The sequence below is a fragment of the Diceros bicornis genome, chromosome 18 (genome assembly GCF_020826845.1).
Source record: "Diceros bicornis minor isolate mBicDic1 chromosome 18, mDicBic1.mat.cur, whole genome shotgun sequence".
NCBI lineage: Eukaryota > Metazoa > Chordata > Mammalia > Perissodactyla > Rhinocerotidae > Diceros > Diceros bicornis.
Window position 1 is genome coordinate 47,957,472 of NC_080757.1, and position 12,403 is coordinate 47,969,874.

At 46.9% G+C, this 12,403-nt stretch overlaps 1 protein-coding gene across 1 annotated transcript in view; it reads right to left on the bottom strand.

Moving 5' to 3' along the window:
• PITPNC1 (phosphatidylinositol transfer protein cytoplasmic 1) overlaps positions 1 to 8,007 on the bottom strand; it is a 237,507-nt gene extending 229,500 nt beyond the window's left edge. Inside the window, exon 1 of the mRNA XM_058561399.1 lies at positions 7,110 to 8,007. Coding sequence (XP_058417382.1) covers positions 7,110 to 7,157 — 48 coding nt within the window. The 5' untranslated portion in view covers positions 7,158 to 8,007. The remainder of the gene's footprint in view (positions 1 to 7,109) is intronic.
• Between the last annotated feature and the right edge of the window lie 4,396 nt (positions 8,008 to 12,403).

Consider the following 12,403-nt stretch of genomic DNA (forward strand, 5'->3'; position numbering starts at 1 on the left):
AGATTTAAAGTTGCAGCAGATGCTCTCCTATTGGCCTTGAAGGGGCAAGGTGCCATGTTGTGGAGAAGGAGGGCCACATGGCAGGAAATGGCAGGTGGCCTCTAGGAGCTGGCCCCTAGCTGATGGCCAGCCAGAGACAGGGGACCTTACTCCTACAACCACAAGGAACTGAATTCTGCCAACAACCACATGAGCCTGGAAGAGGACTCCAAGCTCCACGAGGAAATGCAGCCTGGCTGACACCTTCATTTCAACCTTGTGAGACCCTGAGCAGAGAATCTCACCATGCTACCCCCTAGACTTCTAGCCTACAAGACTGTGAGATAATAAATGGGTGTGGTTTTAAAACACTAAGTTTGTGATAATTTGTTACACAGCAATAGAAATCTAATACACTCCTCCAGGAGTTAGAAGGGAAACAGACTGATTACCTTAACTCCCAGGAACAACTGGCTTCAAACTTCTCAGGGGTATTGCTGAGGAATTTTTAAAGGAGTATGTTTTTAATATAAAAGAATCTCTAGTTTGCAAATTTTCAGGTGGTATAAAACTTGAGTAAAAAAATTTAAACAGTGTGAAGGAAGACATTTAGGGTCAGCTTTCCTAAAAGTTTTCTGTTTTTCTCACCTTCCCAACCATTCCTTCAGCAAGTATTTACTATGTGCCAGACCCGAGGTTTCAGCACTAGAGATGCCCTGTCCAGTATGGCGGCCACCAGCCACACGTGGCCTTTGAGCACTGCAAAGTGGCTAGTGGGAACTGAGATGTGCTGCAAATGGAAAATACACACCAACTGCAAAGACTTAGTATGGAAGAAAAATAAGTTAAAAGATCTTGTCAGTATTTTCTTATGTATATTACATGTGGAAAAGATAGTGATGGAGATGGATAACAAACAAGGAAACAAATAAAATAAGTACAGATTATGATAATTGCTATGAAGGAAATAAGTGCAGAGAGAGAGAACAATAGAAGAAAACTATTTTAGGTGGAGTGGTCAAGAAAGACTTCTCTGAGGAGGTGACATTTCCACTTATAAGCCCACAAGTTTGCTACAAACCTTTAAGTTTTAACAGATGACAGCAGCAGGGGCTGGGAAGCTTGAGAGGGTTGACAGAGGTGGCTGGTCAGTTGTAGGGCCATCACACTGCACTATTCCCACTGGGTTCCATGTAAACAGCGCCCCCTGGAGGTGTGCACCCCTGAGACCCTGTTCGTATGAATGGTTTGTAAGTTTTTGTAAGTTAGAGGATGTATAATATCAAAAGTAAAGCTTCCAAGAATTTTTTCAAACAACTTTACATTTTCCAGATACGATTTGTTTTTTAGTTTTAATATTTACAAGGACGTCATCTGCCATGTAGCCTACAAAAAATTCTCCACTTGGGAATACCACAAAATTCCTAACTTCCAGTATGAGAGAGGGAGGGCAGGCAGTTGCCAATCTGAAATTCTCCTTTTCCTCTCCCAGTAGGCTGAGTTTGCTAAACATATGTAAAACATTCCTGACTTCTTGCTACAAATCAGCTGATTTCTATATCTGTCTTTTTCTCTGACCAGAGGCAGAAGTGTTAGCTAGTTTTCAAAGTTTTCAGAGTTACTTCACCATACAGACCTCCAGGCAACAGAAGGCAGGCCAAAACCCACACAGGCCAGCCAGGGCACCTGCGCCCTCACTCAAGTGGCTGAGGCAATGAACCTCGACGTACTTTTCCAGTAATCGCTGCCCCTGAAAAACACGTTTACTGCCTGTTACTGTGCACACACTTTTATATCCAAAAAAAACAACAACTTTGTGAACCCTCCCCACTACGCGCACACCCACACACACACACATACACCTACTTCCTAACTGACACAGTGGGGTGAGAAGGAGATCTTAAAGAGGTAGAGTGTTGAAAATATATTAATTTTTTAAAAACTGCTTACAAAAAATAGTATTCTCCATTCACCTGAAATGAGACCCTTTCTGAAATGAAGGTGACTGGCTTCTCTTTGAATGTCAGTCATACACTTAATCAAGCACAGGGTTTCTAAGTTGATTTTTAAGAGCCTTAGGGACTCGCTCAATGCCTTTGTCATGAAAAGCAAAAGTTAATTGCTACTCACTTTTAACTAGGGTTTTGTTAACAATAGTGTGTCTTTTTTTCAAGGCCCACAATCGGTTTCGTGTGAGGGGCATTCACACACATATCACAGGGAAAATGCAGCGTCCTTCATATACAAAGTCAATTTCATTGACCAGCCAGGAGGACAGCATCTGCTCCTTGTTGTCTGTTCCATTAGCGGTGAAAGGTTTGCACTTATTCATTAACCCGACCCCCTTCCCTGGTGCCCCTCGAGACTAAGGGAGCTTTGCAAGAGAGCTCAGCAGCACAAGGAACACTGTTCTATGACTGTGGAACAGGTAAGAGAAGCTACTGGGATCGCCCAGAAATCAAACTCATGTCCTGGCCTTTCTCCCTCCCTACTAGGCCGACAATCAGGGGAAAAAAAAAAAAAAAGTCAATAGGGCTCATTCTTTTTTTTTTTTTAATTTTATTTATTTATTTTTCCCCCAAAGCCCCAGTAGATAGTTGCATGTCATAGCTGCACATCCTTCTAGTTGCTGTATGTGGGACTCGGCCTCAGCATGGCCGGAGAAGCGCTGCGTCGGTGCGCGCCCAGGATCCGAACCGGGGCCGCCAGTAGCGGAGCACACGCACTTAACCGCTAAGCCACGGGGCCGGCCCAATAGGGCTCATTCTTAAAAAACATTTTCAAAATTATGTTAACGAGGAATCCTGGAGAAGGTCTATGAGATTAATCCAAGGACCCTTTATCCTTTATATTCAGGGGTATCACATCGTACAAAAACCAAACCGTATCAATGCCAATATTAAACTTAAAATCTCTTTCCTTAAAGAATTTCTGCCGTGATATATTTGCAGACGCATTTCCCGAAAATCGTTTTAAACAGAGAATGAGGAGCATTGCTGGGCATCTTGGCATCTCCATTTATGTCATTCCAGAGAAGGCACCACCCCAACCCCAAATCTGGTCTCAGAAATGTACGAAAGAAAATTCTCTGGGGACCTGGGGGAGCCTGGATAAAGTGTGCTGGCTCCCTGCCAGGGCAAAGAATAAAATAATATTCTGTATTAAAAAGTTGTTTTTCTTTTCTTTCTTTCTTCTTTTCTTGGAGAGGAGGGGAATGTTTCTATTTTTCATTGTGCACCAAATCCCTACAGACCACAGAAAAATCCCTAAAAGTACACACATTACTGTTAATGCAGTCAGAACAGGAACTATTAAACACCAAAGCAAGATGAAAATGAAAGGATTCCTGCTTTAGATCATATTCGGATATGCTTAGCTCTTGAAGATGCTTATCTTACTGATAAGTGTCTGTCAGGGAGGAGTGATCAGACAGGGCTCCAAGGAGTCCTGAAGATGGAGTTCGGGATGGGGATGCTGGGACCAGGGGCAGCACCAAAGACTGGCTTGGTGGGCAGAGGCCTTGAACTCCACCATAATCTCCACTGAGCCACACATCCAAAAGCCACCCCAAACATACATACAATCTAAGGAAAACCAATGCGCTTGTTACACAAAAGCAGCTTCAAACAGAGCCCCTGGCCACCCTTCTGCTCAGCTGACTCCCCTAAATGTCTCTAAGTAGATAAGGTCAGAGTCTCCAACCCATCTTCAACTAGAGACCACCTAGCACCCCTGCTTTGCACACGAGGCTTAGGGAAAATATTTCCTTCCAACAAGGGATCCCTGAGGGGGAAAGCCCTGGAGAAGCCCTGGCCTGCAGGAAAACAGCTTTGCACCAGAAATCAGAAGACCTAGGTTCTGGCCTAGAGCCTGCCCTTATCTATGAGATGGGCAACTAACTGAACCTTCTACAGCTCTAGTCTTCTCCTCCACAAAATGAAATAGCTCAACTATAGATCATCTCTAATAGCCCTTCCAAGGATAAAATTCTAGAATCTACATCACCACATGTTTCAAATGAAGACATTGACAACTGTCTCTTTACAGCCGACTATCAGCCCCCAGGAACCTTTACTGGTCAAAACTTCCCAACAGGCTTATATTTAGTTCAGAGACAATGACGTGGAACATAAATAAGGAGTCTATTCCAATGAAGTTTTTAAATTAAAATTAATCCATGGGATGTTACTTCTTGTAATTCCTTATTCTGAAATTAATGGCTAAACAAAACAGAACACCAACACCCTGTTCAAGACTGTAGTTCAGTTTTATTTTCTTTGTCCCCCAGAGCTGTTCTTTCCTGGAACTAGGGAACATTTTGTAAGTTAAAGCAAGGCTACAGAAATAGTAGCAACCAGTACTCTCTATAACAATTCAAAAGGTCTTCGATTTTTCATTTAGTTGATAGTGCTGACTTTATCTGTTTTCAAGAAATGTTTTGTTCCTTCTGCTGGATGAAATACTAGCAACGGGCAAAGAGCAGAGTGAGGAAAAACAAATAGTGGGTTTTACTACGACTCTGGTTCTGGCTTGGCTATTAACTGGTTGTATGGCCTGGCGCACACTACTTAACCTTTCTGAATCTCAGTTTATTCATCTGCAAAATGTGGGTAATAAGACTCCAGTCCCCCTTACTCTCCCCTCCACCAAGAATTAAATGGGATAAGACCAGGGAAAAGAACAGACACAGTGTTGGTTCTCTTGCTGACGCTCCAAAACAAGGGCATTTGCCTCGTTTTCAAAAATATGGACACTGCTACTAATTAACTGTGGTAGTTAAACAGAAGAAAGTTCCAGAAGTTTCATGTAGATTGAATCAGGCCCAAAGCAAATGGAGAGTTGAAGCAAAAGTTAGGCTTCCAAAAGTTTACCTAAATTGAGGGTAATTGTCTTCTTTAAAGACACTGTTGCTTCCCAGTTTTCATGGTAAGGTCAGTAAGACAGGAAGACAAAGCAGGATTGTGGAGATTGTGGGGTTTACCACCAGTTCAGACTCCAGGGGTCTAACCTCTGGCAAGTTGGGCCTGGTTTCTGCATCCATCATCTGACTTGGTTAATCTGAATCCTTCCAGTTTGAAAACTCTGTCAATCTAAACAGCCCCCCTGCTTCTGACAAAATAGAATGCCGCTTCAAAATATAACCTTACAGAAACGGAATCATGCTTTAGTCCAAATGAATTATACATTCATTAAATTATAATTATACAGTATATTACAGGTGGAGTCTGATTTCATTTGCCAATTAAGAAAAGAAGGGCCTCCACCTATACCACTCAAATGTAATTACTTCACCCTGAAGTGGTGGGTATTTCAGTAGCAAAAAAAAAAAGTGGGAAAAGAGCTGTGCCTGAGTGTTCAAGAAAGCCTGAGAAGGAAACCAACCAGAATAAAGAAATTTTGTAGGCAGTAGAGAAGATTCCAGAACTGGTTATCTTCTTGACTGTCACCTGCATTTGGGGGGTATTTCATGCAGTACCAGAATCGCCCCTAGATTCCAAACTCCTATCAATAAATAAAGTCATTAGGAGGAGATGGAATAGAAACATAGACACCTCCAAGCTGAACTGCTCCAGCTCACTGCCCATGGGGTGGGACGATCTCAACCTTTTCTAGAAATACTCTGGAGAACCAGTTTCATTCATTGGCCTCTGCCATTCTCCACATAGCAGTGTGCTGCTTCTCCACTTTATTTACACGATCCGGATGCACCCCCAAAACTCGGCCTACCTACACGGCATCCACCCTTCAAAACCTTGCTCAAACGCTAGCTCCTCAAATGCCAGCAGACAGGAGCGCTCGGTTGATCATGCTGGTGAGGGCCCATCTCTCTTTGGCAGCCAATGTCCCTGGGATCCGTTTCGTAAACTCGGAGCTACTTTAATCTTGTCTTGGATTATACCTGGGTCTTGCCTTAATACTTGCTCCAGGTGACAAATGAAGACAGCCACGTCCCTGACTAAATATCTCTTTCTCTCCCAAAACACCTAGCTCCTTTCACAAAGTAGTGGCTCCATAACATACGTGATACACTAAATGCACTGTATTTAAATATAAATACGGTTTGGGTCGCTGGTTTCATTTGTGTTGCCACACCAAGCCACACTAGTGAGTTTCAAATTGCCCTGACTGGCTTCACGCTCCCTCACCGTCCCTGGACAAGCGCTAAGCAATTGTGAAATCACCGAAAAGGTAGGGAGGAGAGGGGGAATAAAGGGAAGCCGGGGCCTGAATAATCCTCACTGAGTCATCGTTTCCTGAATGATAGAGCTTGCTGCTCCGGGAGAACAGGGAGAATGGAACCTGAGCAGTGCGTGGAGGAAGAGCCCAGCACGAGCCCCCGCCCCTCGCCCCCCGCCCGTCCGGCTGCAGCGGGAGCCGGGGCCGGACCCGCACCCACGTGCTGGGGCGCCCTCCCGTGGCCGCGCCGCAGCCCCCGCCGCTCCCGGCTCGCCCGCAGACCACGCTCCCCGCGACTGAAGAAACACGAGACGCACAAAGTTTCCGAGCCAGGCGGTTTGCGAAAGGTCGAAGCCAGGTCCCGGAGCCTCAATGCGCGGGCGTGGCGGGAGCGGCGCCCAGGCTGGCGGCGAAGGCGAGAGGTCCGGGCCCAGACGGATGCCCCAAGGGCTCCGAAGTGTCCCTCAGCGGAGCTTCGGGCCTCCAGATCCCGAGAGCGAAAAGCTTCTCCCCGTACCCTGACCTTACAGCGAAGGGCGGGAGGAGAGGCGGGGCCCACGCCCGGACGGGATTCCCCCCCGAACCCCAGCTACTGGGGGGCGCTTGGTGCTCCTGGGTTTGCTTTCTTCATTTTCTTAATTGGACGGAAGGGGAGGACCAGTTCCCTTTGGCGCATTCTGATCCCCAGCAATCTGGATTCTAGGTGGCCCCAAAGAGCCCACCTGGAGTCCACAGCCCCACTCACCGCCTCCCTCCCCCGCTGGGGTGACAAGTGGAAACAGCAGTCCCCCTATGTCCACCCCGTCCAACCTTCTGGTTTGGGAGGTAATGTTCCACCAGGGTTTCCCTGCCGCCCGCAGTGGACCCGCTGGCCGGGAGGCGGCGGCGGGGGACGAGGCGCCCCGAGGCGGGGGGCCGGGAGCGGGCGAGGCCGGGCCCAGCGCCGCGCTTACCTCGTCCACGGTGAGCGGCATGCAGATCCGGTACTCCTTCAGCAGCATGGTCCTGCCGGCCGCGGGTCCCCGGGGCGGGAAGCGGGGGGCGGGGGTGGGGAGCCCCCCAGACCAACAAGGCTGCCGCCCAGGCGCAGGGCAGGGCGCCCGGAGCCCCGCACTCGGAGCCGGCCGGCGAAGCAGCCCCGGCGCGCGCTCAGCTCCTGGCTTCCTCCTCTCCGCCCGGGAGCATGTCAAGGTTTGGGTCCGGGTGTTCGCGGTTCCCCCGCCTCTTTCCTCGTCGAGGTCGGTCCTCCCGGAACGCGGTGTTGCAAAGTCAAGGAGGGAGGGAAAGAGCCCCGCTGGAAACCGCTCTGATCGGCAGCCCGGGGCGGTAGGAGCGGCCGCCAGATCAGGACATGCCCGGCAGCGGGCGAGGGAGGAAAAAAGAGAGATTTCCAAAAATTAAAATGAATGCACAAAAGTCACCCGCTCGATCCGCCTCCGAAACCAGACATGAACCTGGCGACCCCCCTTCTCCGGCCGGGCTGTCCAATGCTAATGTCACCAGGAACACATTGCAGCCGGAGCCGGAGATGCTGACTTTCCAGACAAAGGCTCGGTCGGCTCCTCTACCCGGGCGGTAAACAAGATTTCCTGCTCTTTTTCGGGCCGGTCCCCGAGGCGCTCCAGGGCTCGCTGGGAGAGAAAAGGGAAGCCGCCGCCGCTCGGCTCTGCTGGGCTGGGGCCCCGGGTAGCTCCGACCGCGGCTCGCGGCTGCGAGGGGCGGGCGAGAGGAAGCTGGCGCCTTCCGCGCGCGTCCCCTCCCCCGAGTCCCTTGGCTCCCCGAGCGCCGTGCGTGCCCGCGAGTTTGCAGCCACCTCGCCGGGGCCGGGGAGTCCGCGCGGAGCTGCAGTGTGCCTCGGGCCAGGGAGGTGGGTGCGGGAGGAGCGAGCGCGAGCGAGGCTGACATCAGCAGCGGCCGCGGCGGGGAGGGTAGCCCCATCCGGCCAATGGGGAAATGGCAAAGAATGTGGAGGATTTAAACAAAACAGCATGTCTCTCCCCGGCTGCTGCCAGACGGCGGGGCTGCCACGGAGCCGAGCCCGGTCAGCGCTGGGGAGGATCGGAAAAGGGGGCGTCCCTGGGCTCCTTTATCCTTTGAATCTGTTCTCAGATGTACCCTGGGTGCCCCAGTCCTCCGTCCAGCCACTGTGGGAAGCTTCTGGTTCCAACGTACAGAAGTGTTCCTTGACCTTTGGAAAAGGTCCTTACAAATGCCCACCACGAGAGTTTTCACTTTGGTCCAGTAAGCAAGTCCAGCGCTGGAGAGGCGATGGAATTTGAGAGCATAACGTTTCCTAAAAGGTTTCAGAGAAGGAATCCTGGAAAACTGGGAAGTGCAACGATGGGAATGAAAATGAAGTACAAACAGAAAGACACACACCCCGAGGGAACGTGAACCCGACATCGTCTTTTACCTCTCCTGGCCCTGCTCTGCAGTCCAGCTGCAGGCTTCGCAGAGCAGCCAGAATAGGTTTTCGTGTCAGCACTCCTAAGTTCAAAAAGTCACAGTGAAATGTCAATGAAAATGCCTGGAGTGTTGGTATTTCATCCATATTAAACAGATCCCTCATTTTAACCACAAGAGGCACATTCTTCAGTTACTCAGGAAGCTGCATGTAACTGCTGAAGTCTGTTTTTCATTTGTCTGGTATTTTTAAGCTTGTTTTTCTGAGAAGTTGCTGGATGAAAAATGCATCAGTTGCCTCCATGCAGAATAACCTGCAAACATCATCTTTTCTCTGAAAAATATTTGTGCTCTAGAGTCCTGTAGCTACTCGTAGAGCTTGGATGGTGAGACAGATGGCCTCAATATTATAGTATTTTAAATTATGATTAATAAATAATTAACCAATATAACTATGGTGGGCTGTGGCAAAAATCATCCAGATGGCTGGAGAGAATTTATAACTGTGTGAACATGATACAGAGCCTGATAGAAAAATGACACCCTATATCCAGCTTATATTCTAGTGAAAACTATTTTGTAGATAAATGCTTCCCGGAGTTGGCTCAGAAATATTCATAGCAACTAATTAAAGCTAAACCAAATTCCTCGAGGTGGAAAATCTAAATCCGACACTGTAGTGCTGAATAATAACACATGAAAGCCTGTGATATGGAAAGAAGCTCAAGCTGTTTTCCTTTTTTTCTACTTCTTCCTTGAAAACAAGTGTAGTGGCTTCGCTTCTGGCACCTAATACTCTTCCCAGAGGCAGCTAGGAGATGTACTGGCTAGCCACGCATATGCATGCACACGGCACATCAGAATATGTGGATATATTCCTGGCTTCCTAGACATTTCCTGACATTGATTTTGTAAGTAACTATTTTACTGGTGAATATTATGGTTGAGGAACTACTTCTCTGAATTTCCCAAACTGCAAATCACCGCGTATAAGCTTCTCCCATTTCCCCTCTTGTAAGCTGACTTCTCCACCGAACTCTTCCTTTTCACCCAGTCCATCCGCATGCCTGGTCACATTAATCTTGCCCAAGCACAGCTCTAATCCTGCCACCTTCAAAACCTCTTAGTGATTCTCTATGGCCTCCTGAGCGACTTAAAATTCCTTGGCAGAGGACCAAGGTTCTGAATCTACCTTTCCCACGGTAGCCAGTCACCCTTCCCCTGCCCCACTACAGCCAAATGAGACAAATCTATTGGCGGGAGAAGGCCTCCACTTTACCTTGACCCTTCTGCTCCTACCATTGCCTTCACAGAGAATCCATCCCCCACTCCATGCCCCCCGCCCCCCCCCCCACCATTTTTCAGCAGGGCATTGACAATGTTTTTGGAAAGTGATTCTGATGGCTATGTGTTGGATAGGCTAGGACAGCAGGATACCAGAGGCAGGAGGTTATATTATTACAAACTATAGGAGACATGTGGGGAAGGTCTGAATTAGACAGCAAATGAAGCAAAGACGATGAATTTAAAAGATTTGGAATGGACTCAGTGACGGATTGGTTTTCACTACAACAGTGCTTGGGGGAGGAGGGCAAAAGGAAAGCTTCATTCATAACTCGTTCACACAAAGGGAAGAGGGCGCCATCTACTGGTCAGACGCTGTTTTAAAATGTTTTAAGTCACTTCGCCAGCAAGAGTCTAGCAAGGAGAATTGTATCTTTGTTTCTTTTCAGCCAATGGCGTCCGCAATATCTACTTCCAAAGAGCCTAGAAGGTGTTGCTATTATGATTACGGATAGTAGTGATGTTCCATTAACAACGTACAATCTACGGTTACCGATTATCATATATTAAGAAACGGGGGCGAGGCGCAAAGGGCGAAAAGAGTAACAAAGAGTAAAGTTACCAGTGAGCAATGATACGACCAAAAGGAAAAGAATATGAGCCTAGGCCTGTCTGTGACAGCGAATATTCTCAGATGAGTGACAGGTATGAAGGCAGGGGTTCTCAGAACGACAGATGAGTAGAGGGGCACATCAAACCACTGTTTCCACATGAATTCTGAGGTTGCACACCCCCCCCCATTGAAACCTCTTCTCAGTTTGTGTGGAAAAACTGTAAGAAGGTCCTGACCCATCTCTGTAAGTAGCATGTGAAAGAAAAGTGTACCTGTCAAATCATGTTTTATTCCTAGAATATCCTCGGTACTTCTTTATCTTTTACCAGGTACTATCCCCAGTGAAAAATACTATGGTACTTCTGGTCTTCCTCTTTCCTACTCACTATATCTAAGGTCTGTGGGTTCGTCAAGGCCCATTGAAAGTCCTATCTCCTACACAGCCATTCTAGATAACTCGTTACCTTTCTAGACAACCCAGAACAGGTATCTGGACTATTCATCTTGGTGCTTGTCTGTATGCCAGTGTGCCTTTTTACATAAAATGACACATGCAGTACTATAAGTGATTCGCCTGTTCTCCAACTCCCCAACATGATGGTAAGCTTCCTGAGGAGACAGACCATGTCCTATCTGTGTCATCCAGAAAATGTAGCCTGGTGTGAGGGATACTGTAAGCACCCAATAAACATCTATTAGATGTATGCATGTATTAGTTCATGGTTCTCAACCTCGACACTATTGACATTGGCACCAGAGTTTCTGGTTGTGGGGGTCGCTGTAGGATGTTTAGCAGCAACCCTAGTCTCTACCCACTAAATATAAGTAGCAAACCCCCTCCTACACACACGAATATGCCAAATCTGGGGGTGGGGATGGAGGGGGGAACTCCTGCAGTGGAGAACCACTGTGTTACTGTAACATTCAGTAATCTTACCTAAATGGATAGTTACTCCAAGAAGCAGCTTTTGGAGAGACTGACTTTCAACTTGTCACATTAGGGCTAAGGAGAGAAGGCACAAAACAAAATTGTTACATCACAGTGATATAAAGATGTCGCCCTCTCATTCCCATGCTCTCTTTATATTACCAAAGTAACTCTTGATAAAGGGCTTGACCTTAACCTTGATCACTTGGTTAAGATAACATCTGCCAAGTTTTCCCATTGTAAAGTTACTGTCTTCCCCTTTCCATATTCTATTCTTTGGAAAGTGAGTCCTTAAGTGCAGCCCACACTCAAGGGAGCCGAATTAAGCCCCACCTCCTTGAGGGGAGAGTATCTACATACGTAATGCAGAACTCTGCAAGATTTGTCCCTTCTCCCTCATTTATTCATTCAATTATTTATTTATATCAGTGTGGACTCATGCATATTTATTCCATACTTTGAGTTATAATTCAATACTATGTTAATTTTGTTGCTCAAATTGTTCCAGATTTGACCATCGTTAGCTCTTGCAGATTGATTCCTGTGTCTTTTGACATGCCCCCCCTTTTTGAGGGCGACTTTTGAAAATCAAGCGTTATTCTTTGCAATTAATTTTTGTTTAATTCCGGCAAAGTCTATGTCTATGTATGTCGCTGTGTCTGTATGTGCGTTTTAAATACCTGTATGTCTGACCTTGTTAGGTACTAAGTAAATGTCAAGTTCATTCCTACTAAAACTACACAAAGCAAGTCCCAAGGCAATTCTGATGTGTAGAAGCATTTATCAGGCCTCTATTAAATATAGAGAATGCCTTTGATGTGTAATTGCTTGTAGCTGTGCAGTAAATTCTCATAAAATAAAAATTAATTGACAATGATGTGGTACAAATTGCTTCACATAGAAAGCAACCTGGAGGTTCTGTGGCCAAAGGTCTAGTTTTGTCTTTTTTTAAAATAAGCTAGTAATAAAAGTCTTACTTTTTATTGCATTACCTATTTTTACAGAAATTGGCAAAACAT